The 16,953-nt window shown below is 40.4% G+C and overlaps 1 protein-coding gene across 11 annotated transcripts in view; it reads left to right on the top strand.

Moving 5' to 3' along the window:
• The window catches only part of LOC127443682 (transmembrane protein 131-like), a 143,210-nt gene that overhangs the window by 117,896 nt on the left and 8,361 nt on the right, over window positions 1-16,953 (top strand). For all 11 annotated transcript variants that reach the window (XM_051702457.1, XM_051702454.1, XM_051702460.1 and 8 more), the window contains one exon: window positions 15,742-15,928. In XM_051702457.1, coding sequence (XP_051558417.1) covers window positions 15,742-15,928 — 187 coding nt within the window. The remainder of the gene's footprint in view (window positions 1-15,741; window positions 15,929-16,953) is intronic.

Here is a 16,953-nt window from a genome sequence, read left to right as displayed (position 1 = left end):
CTCATAGTAAAAACATTCAGTTAGTGAATCTGATAGTTAGTGCAGAGCAAAGTTTGCTAATATTAGAAATATCCACAGGTAGACAGCCTCTAACATTAATAAATGAATAATACTGTTTTACTCACAAACTAAAAGCTGTTTATTTGTATTCAGCATAGAGTTACAATGCATAGATATGCATATTTGCTGAGGTAATCTTCATAATAGTCAATTATATTATTTAAAATATCCTACCTCTTCTACACATTACATTCCCTTGCATCTGTATATAACAGATTGTAATTGTACATATGTATATTTTTTGTCTTATTGTGTATTTTTATATATACTTTATATATCTATTCACTTAATTTTATTTTTATTCTGTTTTTTATTATTTTATTGTATTGTTTTATTGTTTGTGCATTGGAAGCTTCTTTCACCAAGACAAATTCCTTGTATGTGTAAGCATACTTGGAAATAAAAGTCATTCTGCTTCTGATAACGGAGCACGTCTGATGTTGAGCAACTAAAGGGAAGTCGGGACTCGAGCGGCTGCTCCCAGGTCCTAGTGCCTACCGGATTTAACCTCTGTCAGTGCGACTTATACAAAGATGCAACTGTAGAGCCGAGGAGGGCGGGGCCGGGCTGGAATGAGACACACCCGGTCCCCAATCAGCCAGATGGGGCGCGCGAGGGATAAAGGCGGCCGGGGACGACAGTTCGAGAGAGAGAGAATTGCAGGCAGCTGTACTGTGTGGTTTTTGGTTGTGTGTTTAAGTTGTTAAATAATAATTTAATAAAGTTGTCAAGCCGGTTCTCGCCTCCTCCTTTCCACTGAACCCCCTTACACTGGTGCCGAAACCCGGGAAGGAGGAGGGATTCCCGTCGCAGAGTCCTCGACACTGCCGTCCACCCAGGGGAGCACCGCTGCCGTCCGACGGGGGATGGAGTAGCCCGACCGCCCGGACGCGGGGAACGGCCGCCGTCCGTGAGGCGAGTGGGGACGGGACTACCCGACCGCCTGGAGCGAGGGAGCCACTGCCGGGGGCGGAGGAGTGCCCTGCCATCCCCCGGGAACGTGGAGGGGTCGAGAGAAGACCGCCGTCCGCGGGGGGAGGAGGGAAGCGACTCCCCGACCGCCTGGAGTGGTAGGGCTGCTGCCAGGGGCGGAGGTGTGTCTCCATGGGACGCCGGGAACGCAGAGGGGCGTTCTGTCCACTGGGGGTTGGAGGTCTGACTCCGGTCCACCCGGGGAGGAGCGGCTGCAGTCCACCTGAGAGGGTGGAGTAGTGATCGAGGACCACGCGACGGCGCATCAGAGAACCGGTGAGTTTCTTTTCTCTCTCTCCTCTCTCTCTCTCTGTCGCTCCGTGTTGGCCTTTCCCTCGCCATTTTGTTTTGTTGTTTTTCCCCTCCTGTCTCCTCCCAGGTTGAGGAAAGCGGGGATGACCCACCGGCAGTCGGGGCGTAAGGCACACCCCCCACCCCCCTCCGGAGAGGAAGGGTGGGGGATGTACGTCATGCCGGGGGCTCTCCGGCCTGAGGCAACGCCGGGAGCAGTGTAGAGCCGAGGAGGGCGGGGCCGGGCTGGAATGAGACACACCCGGTCCCCAATCAGCCTGATGGGGCACGCGAGGGATAAAGGCGGCCGGGGACGACAGTTCGAGAGAGAGAGAATTGCAGGCAGCTGTACTGTGTGGTTTTTGGTTGTGTGTTTAAGTTGTTTATTAAATTATTATTTAAGTTGTCAAGCCGGTTCTCACCTCCTCCTTTCCACTGAACCCCCTTACAGCAACTTATCTGTGTTTTTTTTTTTCTCTGAACAACGCAAAATGCCATGTTTACGGAAAATACGGCATTCGATGTTAATTGTTTGTTGTTGGACAATAAAGAGTGAAAGTGATACCCATCAAATAAAATCATATTATTAAGGTGCATTTTAATATGATTAATGTTGAATAATAAAAAAATAAATACTTTTATTCATTATTATTTTTGAAACAATATTAAAATAAAACAAAAAATAATGAAGAATTTGCAGCAGCGAACAACGAAGAATTTGATACTGCCCTGCAATTGTTAAATTGTGCATTCGATTTAGTCATTGGTTGCTTTAGTAATTAGGGCCCAAGCACTGAAAGTGCAGAGACCTTATTGTTCTTCTAAGGATTATTATTATTAGGGCCCAAGCACTGAAAGTGTGGAGATCCTATTGTTCTTCTAAGGATTTTTAGGGCCCAAGCACTGAAAGTGCAGAGGCCCTATTGTTCTTCTAAGGATTATTGGTGCCCAAGCACCACCTAGAAGATGGGCATTTTCGGGGGTACTTTGTAGCATATTCCTTTTGAGCTACCATCACCAAACTTTGTACACATATAGGTCTCAAAGCCGGACAACTTTCGCACCGACAGTCATAAGCTCCGCCCAACAGGAAGTCTGCCATTTTGGATTGTTTGAAAAACATGCTTTTGAATTTGAAATCCTCCTCCTAGGGATTTCATGTTACAGGTACCAAATGTGGGCGACATCATGCTAAGACATTGACAATGCTAAATTGGGAATGGATTTTTGATATATCGAACAATGTTGCTATGGCGACGTGATAAATTAACATCAAAAAATGGGAAAAAGTGTCTCATATCTTCTGCGTGCATCGTGTGATTTACATCAAAATTGAGCCAAATGTTTGGCCTTACGGGCTGATCACATTGATGTGGCTATTGTGGGTTACGGTCGTAGCGCCACCAACTGGCGTAAGTGTTACACTTTTAACAGACTATGAAATATCCCTCTTATGTATACCTTAATTGCTTAAAAAAAAAAAAAAAATTAGAATAATGTCAAGACAGTGCAGATTTAAAATTCTGAAGGGATTCTTGATATCTTAAATACTGTTGCCATAGCAACACATTAAATGTCATTATTCCTTTTTATGTATATTCACATATTTTTGAGGAAGTATGCTTGAATTTTCACTAAAATTTGCACACACATCAGTTCTGAGTGGCAATTAACTTGTACAGATGCAGTACCAGAAATGTCCAATAAAGGGCAGCCAAGCTCCATTGTTGAATGATTCCCAAAATCCACATCTCAGTCCCTCCAGGATTTTTTGGGTCGTTTCTAGAAGGGATCCCTCTTTCGTATGTTATGTATAGTCTAAGTTTTTGTAACTACGTTCATCAGTTGATTATGTTTGTCAAAAGAAAAACATATAAAGTTAAAGATCCGTTTAAGATGGCTAGTAAAATAACAACGTCATGCTCATGAACTGCTTTTAATTTTAAACAAAAGCATTAATTATACAGTATTAAGAAGATAGCAACATATGTGCCGCTGTGATGTACTTGAGGAATCAAGAATGGGCGGTGGGCGCTCCTCGATTCTGCGATTTCCGCAGTTTGATCTCTTTTCCAGTTGAAACCCATAGAAAAATGCAAACAATTGTGTCCCAACTCAGGATATATATCCACTGAGGTGCAGATGCAATCTTTAATTAAAATATATAGTTTCATATGGATGGATTAGAACCTTTAACCTCATATGCAGTGAGCGAATTAATTACCACTAGACCACCTTGGCAGTTTCCTTTTACCGGAGCTGATTGATGTACTTTTCCACTGACTTACAATATCTCATGACCGACAATAGCACACGTAGAGATGAATTTATCAAATGTATTATGTTAAATATTTATTTTAGAACTTGAATTGATCATCAAGAATGATTTTTTATCAAAGCAGACCATTTAAAATAATCTTTTACTAGCCCTCATCGTTGCAATTTATCATGAGCATGCCGTTGTTATTTTGCTAGCCATCTTAAACTGATCTTTAACTTAGTGTCATTCTTTTGATAAACACAGTTAACTGATGACCGCAGTTACACATACTTGGACTATACATAACAGACTGCGCATGTGCGAGAAGTTGACGAAAGAGGGATCCCTTGTAGACTCGACCGATTTTGCAATCTTGAAAATTCAACAAATCTCAGCATTATTTGCGGTAGCTTGCCATTTTTTATAATTCCTGCAAATGTTCCAAATCTGAGGGAATCCCATCGCTTTCCTTCATGTTTGACAGCGGCAAAACAAATGCTTCAAGTCTGAAGCAGTTGCAACATATCCAAATGCACAGCTGCCATTTGTATCATTTCCATAGTAACAGTGCTGCACGTTGTGCATTCACTATCAAAACCCTTCTAAACTTTCACGGGACCGCAGACAGCACACATCACAGCTAGCATTTAATCTTCACCCTGCATACTGTGAATGAGACACAAAAACCCGCGTTTATACAAATAACCCCTAACATTCACTTAAAATCCCCATTAGTTGTGTAATAAAATGTGATTAGAATTTGAAGTGCTATTAATGCAGTAGGCTACGAATCTGCCAATATGGCAATATATGCTGAACACTTGTATGCTGAAATGTTCATAAATGATTTACTGATATAAAAATGTCAATTATATAGATATATGCAATGTATGACAAAATTGGCAATTTTCATATATGTAACATTTTTTTTTAAACATTTGTGGAATTTAAATGTTCATAAATGTTCAAATATATGAACTCTAATTGTATTTGTTCGTATATGGCCATATACCAGATTTAAATATCAGACAATGTAATAATTGCAACAGGCCTAATTATTGAATCCTCATTTGTGTTTTTAGTTTACAGATTTGTTGTACATCTATTTAACCTTAGATACGTTTTCTTGCATTACCTAACTGCACCGTAATTTGATGACCAAACTTTCGTCGTGGCAACATAACCGATCACATTGTGACAACCAGAAAAGTGAAATTCCTGGATTCGTTGCTTTGGAACTGTGCCAGTCTGTCATGATGACGTTGTGGCAACATTGAGGAACAATAGTTGTTTGTTGGATACCAGTTGGTAATTTTTGCTTTTAATGATTATTCTATGGATAGACATGCAGTAGTCTAACCTAATTTATGTCCTTATTTTCCCAACATAATTTAAAGGCTATTTAAACAGTTGTGCATATGAATAACGAATGCAGACTAAAAGTTAATGTACTTCATTTATTTTGAAAGAGAACAGAGAAAAAATGCAACAATAAAAGAAATTGAGACCTATTGCCACATAATTGCAACGAAATTACAAGGCTAAATGACTTCTGTGCTCATATTAAACACTACTTAGACCAACTTAACACCTAATGCATTGAATTACATTTGTTAATTTAATTTAAAGATATTTTAAGGATATATAAATATAGTAATTGACTTCATTACAATATAATATTCAGATTTACATATTGTTTTTCAATAAATAATTAAATTATAGCACAAATTAATCAGTTAGCAATAAAATTACAAGTGTGTGTGTGTGTGTATGTATGTATATATATATATATATATATATATATATATTAGGGTTGTCAAACGATTAAAAGATTTAATCACGATTAATCGCATCATTATTTTTAGTTAAACGCGATTAATTGCAATACCTTTATAAACATGAGTGGACAAAATATGCTTCATTCAGATGTATTTTTCAGTCATCCACACAAAACCCACCCCACCAACAGAGCTGAACAACAGAAAATGAACACAGCATAACTCAATTCAAATTATGTACAAAATATGGTAGTTGTAAGTGTATTATGACAGGATTTATTTGCTTCTTTTTATGGAGTTTTGACAGACATAATCTTTCCAGGAGCACAATGGAATTAAATAGCTCTGTGACTATTTGCACCACTCATGCAAAAAAGTCTGCCTGTCATTTACAATTGACAACTCTGTGCAAAATATATCAAAAACTCCTTTTAGATCCCGGACACAATTGTAACCGGTGGGATTAAATGGGTTAATGACAGTGTATAGTATCTGCAGGGTTCCAGCAATGTCTCCAACTTCTGCATTGGCTAGTGCATTATCAACCAGAGACACTGTGACAGAACCTTGGAGACAGCTATAGGGTTTCTGTTAGCCAGTAATCAGTACCACCGCTCCCTATACGCATATTATGCAGTCTGCGTAGGGCACCAACTCCCTAGAGGGACACCAGAAACTCCACCGGCTGCCTGTACTAGCACATTATATGTTATTCAAGGACCAGATTGCAGTCACAGAACACAGATGATCACCTCGCACTCATACCTTCACTTCGCGCTCGCACCGCGCCTCACAACTTTCATACCGTGCCTTGCAGTACAACGCAGATGTTCAAATGGCAGCTGTCTTGCTGCTGCAATCATGTTACAATGTTAGGAGCTCTATCTGTGCTTTTCGGGCATGTTCTGCTGTGCTACATTGATAAAATGCTTGGCGCAGGTGTTGGGCCTCATGTATTCGGATAGAAGACAAAGGCAGGCCTAACAGTCATAAAAAACATTCCTCAAGCCCCCTCCTTCTAAGTCAGATGTTGTACTGATAAAAATCGCACCAAAATCAAACAAAGGGAGTCCAAAACAGACTACAGATCCATGAAGCCTTGCCCTCAAAGGATCGAGCTCTCAACTCCTATTGGATGAGGCACACCACAGAACATCCCTCAAACATGACATCATCAGGACTTCAAATAATCCTGAAATGCTTCCAAAGTGGCTTCCGGCGACTTCGTTCACCGAATACGGACATAGCTTTTTGCTGCTCTCCGGTGCAACCTCGTGGCTTAAGGAAGTAATGTCCGACTTGAAACTGTAGCCATACAATCTCCATCTCACTGGACGAGTTGAGATTACTCTGTGTTCAACCGAACACTCTAACGGATCCGAAGGAGACCGCCGAGCAATTCGCATCTTCATTTCTCTTCCATCTTCAATCAAGTCGACATTTCTGAGTTCTCCGCCAGCCCGCCGAGAATCAACAGCCGTACCGGCAGCCGACAATCAACAGCCGTACCGCCCGCCGACAGCGCGAGGAAACGACCTCTCGTCATCACACGAGCCTCAAGGAACCGGGTCAAAGTTAAAGGACGGAGGAAAACACATTCTACCTGTGTCCTCATGCGATTCAAGTAAGAGGTTTACGTCTGGGCAGAGATAGAATATTATAGCGTGTTATTCTTGTGTTTCAAGGTTTTTGCTTGTACAGTTTACGGACTGCCATGTCCGCTCATTATTAATACTCAGGGTATTAATTATCACAAATTTGTTTTGCTGTATTGTGGTCCAACCAGATTGGACTGTTGTGCATTTTCGCCATCGCGGGTGAGACAGCAACTGAGTTCATCCATTAAAGAGTCAAATAACAAGGGACTTTTACGAGCCCCGCTCGTAAAACCGCGTCTCTGAGTGATGAACGCGGCTGCTTTATCTCCAGCTATCGCGAAATCAGCTTTCGGGCTGTCACTTAATAATCTCTCTCTCTCTCTCTCTCTCTCTCTCTCTCTCTCACTAACCACACTGACACACACACACTGATACACACACATCTTATGTGTTATAGGATTCTTTTTATTTCCATATCTAATCATATCACTGTTTAGTTTGTAGTTGTAAGTCGGAAGTTTATTGACTGCATTAATTATTAATTGATATTACTGCATAAATAAACTTTGTTTATATTACAAAGAGAAGTGTTTTGGTTTGTTTTGCATACGCCTGTGTCATGCTGACGGGATGTCAGTGCTCGGATTCAAACCGTCATTCATTGTTTTTTTTCCCGAAAATCGATATTCTTCGGATGTCGATTTTCCTAAGAAAACAATCTAATATTGAGACTGTTTTAATATTCGGTTATTAGTCCCTGATTTCAGGGTGGTGCCCCGTCAATGTTAATCCTTATTAATATTCTATTGATTTTTGATAATTGATAATTATCTTTGATTGAATTTGAATGATCAATAAGCTAGTGTTAATTGTAATTAATGTTTCATCGATGTTAACAATTAACGATTATCTTTGATAAGTGTTGATTTTAAAGGATTAAAAAAAGCTAACATTGATTCTCATCAATGTTCTATTGATTTTAATAATGAATAATTATCTTTGATAATTATTAATTATTGCTAATAACCAAACTTGCTCCTAAACGTAGCACACTACATTTACTGGAGTCCCATATGAGGTTTTAATGAGTTAGATCCAATTAATTAATTTTAAATATTGATTAATAACTACAGAAATAATTACCAATTATTTCTGATAGTAACACTGATCTAAACAACCAGTAAAGCCCTACACAGGTATCAGAATAACGTCTCTGTAAGGGGGTTCAGTGGAAAGGAGGAGGCGAGAACCGGCTTGACAACTTAAATAATAATTTAATGAACAATTTAAACAAAACACACAACCAAACACACAGCACAGCTGTCTGTAATTCTCTCTCTCCCGAACTGTCGTCCCCGGCCGCCTTTATCCCTCGCGCGCCCCATCAGGCTGATTGGGGACCGGGTGTGTCTCATTCCAGCCCGGCCCCGCCCTCCTCGGCTCTACAGTCTCCTACCGTCTGTTTACCCGACGGTCAGTGCATGTGACATTAGCGAATTCACTTGTTTCACATGAACTAGGATTTATTCAAATGGTCATATTACACATTAACGGCGTTAAAAAATATATGGCATTAAACGAACGCATTAACTTCAACAGCACTAATATATATATATATATATATATAATTTATATAGAGAGAGAGAGAGAGAGAGAGAAAGAGAGATATAGATATATGTGAAGGAGCAAGCAGGGGCCGGGTGAACAATTCATGTAAAACTTTAATGCCACACTTTTCAGTGCATATCAAAACATAAACGTAACAAACGTGTCAGCACAATAAACGAACATATTCAACAACACTCAACAGCCTTGCTTTTCAGCAGTCACTGTGACACAGACACACACACAGCTTCGTGCGTCTCTCTCTCCCCATATGCTGTTGTCTTCTCTCCTTAAATACTCCCGCTGCTCCTCCCTGGGATGCAAGACCGGTGTGGCGCACAGGTGGAACTCATTTACCAATTATCTCTGTGGCCACATACCCCCTTTGCCAAACTCAGGCCGGGGACTCACCAGGCCTGTGACTTACCACCACCCCCCCCCACCCCCCACATTTCTTGAGAGGGAGTCTTGGTGCAGAATGGCTTCTGGGAATAAGAACAGGATGAGGGGAAGGAGAGGGGGAGGGAGGAGAGGGAGAAAGTGAGGGGAGAGAGAGATGGGCACGCCGGCCCTTGAACACACTGCCAAACAGTCCTCAGCCAACTGCACTGCCTTCGTCAGCCATGCCGGGCTATGGCACTGGACCTCCTTCAGTTGTCCCTTTCGGTCGCCGGCTGACATACTGCTCCAGCACCACCGGATTGGGATTCTCCTTGGCATTGCGATCTTCAGCCAGCGGCGAGGACTCCATGACAGTGGCTTCCTCCTCCAGATCCCGGGTTTCGGCACCAAATGTGGGAGACCTCTGCCTTTCCTATGAAGGAGGAAGCGAAAGCCGGGAGAACAATTCACGTAAGACTTTAATGCCACACTTTTCAGTTAACATCAATGCATAAATGTGCTTTTCAGCGCAATAAACAAACACATTCAACAACACTCAACAGCCTTGCTTTTCAGCAGTCACTGTGACACCGTCAGACACACAGCTCTGTGCGTCTCTCCCCGTCTGCCACTGTCTTCTCTCCTTAAATACTCCCACCACTCCACCCTGGAACATGAGACCAGTGTGCTGCACAGGTGGAACTCATTTACCATTTATCTCTCCAGCCTCGCTGTGCCCTGACGCCGCTTGGCTATGCCCTGCTCGCCACAGTATATAGATAGATAGATAGATTCACATTTATATTATATTATGTATAATTGTGTTTTAAGAAATAGCATCAAACATACAGTATATACATACATAAAAGCTTATCCTGTATAATACACTTCCGTTAAAAACATTTGGCATAATGTTAGCAGACATTTCAGGTGATTAAAGCTGCCAAATAATCACAGATGCAAAAATATTGACAGAACTTCAACTAGAGGGTAATGTTACTTAACCAATATGATATGGTTGTTGCATTTTCATCAGTGGACTTCACAATGAAATGCAAGCTGTTTTTCTTCAATCATTGGATCGGATCATATGCAGAGAACATGAAACATAAGTACTGTCACTCACATGTTGCATGTTTTAAAAATGCACTTTTTTTACATTTTAAAATATGTTTTCACTGAAATGTTCTAATTGCAAAATAGACTGCAGAAGATGAAAGTTGAGTTTTTATTTGATACCAAGTTTTTGAACATTGAAGTTTTTGATATAAAACAAAGCATTTGTTTTATAGCCACACTAAAACGGCCCACATGTTGGCCAGTGACAGTTAACAGGTTTAAAATGGGCATGCAAGACGGCCCCTGTAGCACCCCCATTTTCACCTACAGTCATCAAAATTGGTATACATGTAGTTCTCATCAAGCTGGACAACTTTCAGGATTAAAATTATTAGCTCCGCCCAACAGGAAGTTGTCCATTTTGGATTTTTTGAATATTGCAGTCTCTGAACTTTTAAATACTCATCCTAGGGGATTCATGAGACTGTCACCACATTTAGACAACATTATTCCAAGACATTGAAGATGCTAAATTGCGCAGTCACATGACGTCATGCGAGGTTCGGACATGTGAATGGCAAGCTCTGCGCACTTTGCTAGTTTTAACACTATTAATGACATAAACCGGTGAGATTCGATACACTCTGTTCCATAACTGTTCTAGGAGGACAATATGTCAAAGAATTCAAAATCCTCGGACTCTAGAGACATTAAAAGACACTTATGTGCTCAAGCTGACACCCCCAAGATGGCCCCGAGCCAGGGAGTCGATTTGGTTGGAGAAATTAGGGAAATTCAGTGAGATATGTTGAACATGTCTGCTATGCTGACGAAGGTCGTTGCTAACTTGGAGCATCTTGCTGTAATACATCGATGGATCACTGCCATGGAGATGAAATTCTCTGAGGTAGTTACAAGAGTGGGGGATGTCAAGAAACAGATCGATTATGTGGAGTCATCGGAGAGGGAATTATCTGCTAATCCGCTACCAACCAAGGTGGATTTGGAGCGTGTCTGGGAGAAGTTGGAGGACATGGAGAACCGTAGCTTGCGGAGTAACGTCAAAATCGTCGGAATTCCTGAGGCCGAAGAGGGTCAGGATATGGTGAAATTCCTGGATGGGCTCTTTCTGAATCTGCGTGACATAACAGGCCATAAGCTGGAAATTGAGCGAGCTCACATGGTTCCGGCTCGGTGATCTGCTGAGGGAGACAGGTCTAGATCAGTTCTGGCCAAATTTCTGAGATCATCTGATAAAGATCTTGTGTTACGTGAAGAACCACAGCATTTTCTTGTTCCCAGACTTTGCGAATTTGACGAGAAACATGATCGATTCAAAAAATGCAAGAAACTCTTACATCAATGGAAGGTCGCTTTTGCACTGATGTTCCCGGACAGATTATGAATAGATGATAAGGATGGCTGTAAAACATTCACATGCCCACAGCAAGCGATGTCCTTCATAAAGTCAATGGAGTAAGTTATTTTGTGGTACTCACATTGCAGCCGAGTGGACCGACTCACTGAACATTCACATGACTGTTTGAGTGCCCTTTGTTTCTTTTTGTGCTGGTTCCGACTAACGGCTGGAGATTTTCTGGAGTAACACTCCTTCTGGACAGTTTTGTGGATGAATCTGCACGTTCTGTGTTCTTATTCCTCCTATTGGCTTGAGTTTGTTTTGTGGAGTATTTCTTGCAAGACATTGGAGTGATTAGGTCATTTGTTGCACTCATATAGCAGCCAAGAGGGCCAGCTCACTGAACATTCGTTTGACTGTCCGAGGAAACTGAGCGCCTTTTTTTTCATGCTGGTTCCACCTTGCAGCTGGAGTTTGTTTTGTGGAGTAACACACCTTCGGGACAGTTATGTGGATGAATCTACACGTTCTTTGTGTTTATTCCGCCTATTGGCTGGAGTTTGTTTTATAGATTAACTTTTGCTGTGTTATTCTGTCTCACAAAATTTGTATAGAAAAACCAGACTTCAGCAAACTGATGGCAAAGTTGTCGTGGGGGCTTTCGTAGGCGTACATGGACTGTTTGAGTTTAGAGGGATGGATGCCAGTTGGTGCTCTCTGTTTGTTTGGTTCTGTGGCAAGTACGGGGTTTGATTGTTGCACTAATGTTGGAATGTGGTCTTTATAATTTTGTTTTTGACACACAATCTATTTTTTCCTCTTATGTCAAAATGTAAAATGTTAATATGAGTGGATTGTCTCTCTCCACGTGGAATGTGAATAAGTTGGGGCACCCCATAAAAAGAAGGAAGGTTATTTCTCTTCTTAAGTGTAAGAAATATGATATAGTGTTTCTTCAAGAAATGCATCTTTCCCCACAGGAAGCTGAAAAATTTGGGAAGATATTGGGTGGACTTGTTTTCTTTAGTGCTGGCCCAAGTAAGAGCAGGGGAGTCATTACACTGATAAGTAAGCATCTACAATTCAAATGTCTCGAACAGATTAAAGATAAATTAGGAAGAGTCATTATTGTTTTAGCAGAAATTCAGGGGCAAAGTCTTATTTTGGCTAATAATTACGCACCTAACGTTGATGATCAGGGCTTTTTTATAGATCATGAAGGGATGTTGCAAGCCACTGGCACCCCTCATGATATTTGACCCGATTTAAATACAGATTTTAAGTCCTCGTGGTTGCGTAGTGATTCACCTCAGTCCGGGTGGTGGAGGACGAATCCCAGTTGCCTCCGCGTCTGAGACCATCAACCCGCGCATCTTATCACGTGGCTTGTTGAGTGCATTGCCACAGAGACATGGCGTGTGTGTGGAGGCTTCACGCCATCCACCGCGGCAACCACGCTCAACTCACCACGCGCCCCACCGAGAACGAACCACATTATAGCGACCATGAGGGGTTCACCCCATGTGACTCTACCCTCCCTAGCAACCGGGCCAATTTGGTTGCTTAGGAGACCTGGCTGTAGTCACTCAGCATGCCCTGGGATTCGAACTAGCGAGCTAGTGAACTCCAGGGGTGGTAGCCAGCGTGCCAGCCAGTGGTAGAGCTACCCAGGCCCCCCATTAATAATGCTTTTAAAGAATCTTGATCTCTGTAGTTCCACGTCTTCATCTACTGATGAGGATATTAGAAACTTTGTGGAACCATTAGAACTTCCTAAACTCACGGCTGAGCAAAAAAATTCTCTTGATTCTGAGATAACCTTGGAGGAGTTTGGCGAGTTAATTAAGGCCTTGCCTACAGGCAAGTCTCCGGGGCCAGATGGATTTGCCGCTGAGTTTTTTAGATCTTGTGCAACAGAATTGGCTCCACTTTTGCTAGAAGTTTGTACGGAATCATTAAAGAATGGAAAGCTTCTGACAACCATGACGCAAGCCCGGATCAGTCTGATTCTTAAAAAGGACAAAGTTCCAAGTGAGTGTAAGAGTTACCGTCCAATTTCCCTGATCCAACTTGATATTAAAATATTGTCAAACATTTTGGCTAACCGATTATGTCAAGTTATGACATCTCTTAAACATATAGATCAGGTGGGTTTATTCGGGGCCGTAGCTCTTCCGATAACATTAGGCATTTCATCAATATCATGTTGTCAGTGCCAAATGATCAGACTCCGGTCGCTGCCATCTCACTTTATGCTGAAAAGGCATTTAAAATGGTAGAATGGGATTATCTTTTTACAATTTTGTAAATGTACGGGTTCAAGAATACTTTTATTGGTTGGATTAAGTTACATTATAGACACCTGGTAGCGGTGGTACAAACAAATGGATTAATTTCAGATTATTTTACTCTGGATAGGGGCATCCGGCAGTGTTACCCTCTTTCCCCATTATTGTTCTGTCTAGCCCTGGAAGCATTAGCAGCTGCGATAAGAAAGGAGGATGATTTTCCAGGGGTAGTGGCAGGAGGTGCGATGCATAAGCTTTATTATGACAGAATTATTAATTCCTTTTTTGAGTTTGCACGATACAGAGGTAATTGGTCTAAATCCGAAGTTTTGGCTCTGTTAACTGCTTTTCAGCCGGGTGCCTTCCAGTGGCCCATACAGGGCATTAAGTATTTGGGTATTTTATTCCCAGAAAATTTGTGTGATTTAGTTAGTTAATTTTGACCCTTTAATAAAAAGGTTTTCGAGCGATGTGGGCAGGTGGGCTTCATTACATTCATCTATGATTGGGAAGGTTAATGTTATTAAAATGAATTGTATTTCAAAATTCAACTACCTGCTACAGTCTCTCCCTATAGATGTCCCCCTCTCTTATTTCAAGCAATTTGCGAATTAATAGCGAAGTCCTTCATTTGGAATGGTAAACGTCCCAGATTACATTTCAGTAAGTTGCATAGGCCGATTGACAAAGGTGGGCTAGGCCTACCCAAGATTTTGTTTTATTATTATGCATTTGGTCTCAGACATTTGGCTCATTGGTCACTTCCACCTGAGAGAGCCCCTCCCTGGTTTTGTATTGAACAGGAAGTTCTTGCCCATATTTTGCCATTGCAAAGCCTTTCTATCAAACTATTTGGAGAAGTTAAGTTACACCCCGTTATCTCGCATTTGCACTCGGTATGGACAAAAGTGTCCAGAGTGTTTAATTCGGACATTTATTTAAATGTTGCCTCGAGCATATGGCTGAACCCAAAATTATTTATTAATAAGTCCCCCTTTCTGATGGTCAGAGTATATATATATATATATATATATATATATATATATATATATATATATATATATATATATATATATATACTTTACAAATAAAATGTATTTGTAATATTGTATGCTTACTGTTGTGCTACACTTAAGCATTTTTGAGAAGCTTTGGGGCAAATGTATCTATTTTGTTATTTTCATGGTTTATACAAGCTGTAAAATTGAAAATAAAAGCTATACTTGGAAGAAAAACATGACCTAATGTTTTGTAAAATAGCAATAAATAAATTTTCAAACAGATCGTTATGTCCTTGCCATTTTTAGGGTTAAAAATAAATAACATTTGGCCTGTCATAAAATTACATATAAATGCTGCATCGAGTTTGACAGTAAGCACAAACATTACATTGTCTACCTCCTATTGAGTCTTTACAAATCTGGTAAAAGTGTATTGTATCTGCTTCAATTTCTTTTTTAAGGGGGTCTAATTTATAAGCCTCTAGTTATAGTCTACCTACTGTATTTTCACTTGATACTCACAGAGATGGTACTTCGGGGTTTGGAGTGTTCCCTGCATGAGATGAAACTTTTTTGACACAATTTACAAACGGGGCAACCATCGTCAACTTTTTAAATACACAAAGTATTCTGAGTATTCAAAGTATATACTGATCAGTATGTATTTTGCGCTTACACCTAGTGGCGTAAAAAAAACAACAAGTTCTTAATTACCAGTGCTATTGTAAAAATGTGCTTTGCATTCAGCCATGATTAATGTTTTATGAGTGAAAGTGTCAAATTACAGGGGATTATCAAGATTAAACTAGCAATATTCAGATTTTAATTTGATCTCAACGTGGTGGTGCTCATGAATATCTGCCTAGAACCATATACTGTAAATACACAGTATATATGATAAAGCAGCTTTTTCTGTGACTATATGACTAGTCTTCATCTCATTTGGCCAGTGGCTATTAGGCTCCAAAAAGGACAAAATAAAAAAGCACAATTGAAATGCCATAAAAGTAGTCAAGGCGACTTGTTAAACAAGAATGCAAAGGGAAATGCAGTTTTAACCATTTTTTTTTTCCTTGTCTTTTTCACAGGTTTGAGGTCAAGTAAGCCTTTGATTGCCATCCAAAAGAGTTTTAAAGTGGAGAATGCAGGCATGTTGCCACTGACTGTAATATCTATGAACATTAATGGATATAAATGTCAGGGTTACGGCTTTGAGGTGCAGGAATGCAGATCATTCAGAGTGGACTACAACTCGTCCTCAGAAATCACCATTGCGTAAGTCCTAGATATGCCTCATAGTTTCTATCCTATTCATGTTATTTAAGATCAGTGCACTGGGCAAAGATTGAGACTTATGCTATCCCATTGTCCTGAACATGATTAATATAGAGTGTGAGACAGGGCCTATGCCTAGAATATCCTATCCCTAGAATTAATAGTGCCCTCCATAAGTATTGTATCAGTTAAGGCAAAATTGCTCTTTTTGTTGAACACTAGGGCATCTGAAAATGATTAAAAGATGAGTATGGGCCTGAATTACAAACTGTCATCTTTTATTTCTGTCTGTTTTAACACATCAAAAGGTGACATTTTTACTTTTGCCTCACTCACACTTTTAATCATATTTCTGATGCCTTGATTGTTCAACAAAAGAACAATTTTGCCTTTTAATTTACTGTTGCAATACTTATGGAGGGCACTGTAAATACCGGTAGTAATTTAGAGAAGTCATAAGATTTTTTTAGCACCAACAAGTCATGGGGCAAGTCATGACTTACCAGCAGACCAAAATAATCGCATAGCATCTTAAATATTGCTCTGGTCATTCTGAAATGCTGGAGCTAAAGCCTCCATAGAGTTTGCAGGGCAAATCAGTCGAATACAAACTTGAACTGTGCCGAAAAACAGGTTTATAGACACTTTTGGTTCATCAGACAAATAAAGAAAAACGTGATCTTAAAGATCAGCACTGCAAAGTCTTAACAATGGAGAAACGCACACACAGAGCGCACAGACATATGTGTTTCATTACACCTGTCATCAAAATGATTGACTACTATTACCTCCCAGAATTGTCTAACTCGCTGTCACTCCCAGACATAAGACATCTGCCACCGATCGTTAGCAAACATTAAGTTCTTTAGAATGTTTGTCTGCATGCTCTAAACCGCAAATAATTTATTAAATGTAATAAAAGAGCCACAGTGGCTACAATTGCACCAAAGGTGACATTGTGTTTTCTTGACACTCCTTTATTTGCTAATTGTTTTTTTGATATTGTCATTTTTACATAAATTTCA

Source organism: Myxocyprinus asiaticus, chromosome 7, assembly GCF_019703515.2.
Source record: "Myxocyprinus asiaticus isolate MX2 ecotype Aquarium Trade chromosome 7, UBuf_Myxa_2, whole genome shotgun sequence".
NCBI lineage: Eukaryota > Metazoa > Chordata > Actinopteri > Cypriniformes > Catostomidae > Myxocyprinus > Myxocyprinus asiaticus.
This window is presented reverse-complemented; position numbering and strand designations above follow the sequence as displayed.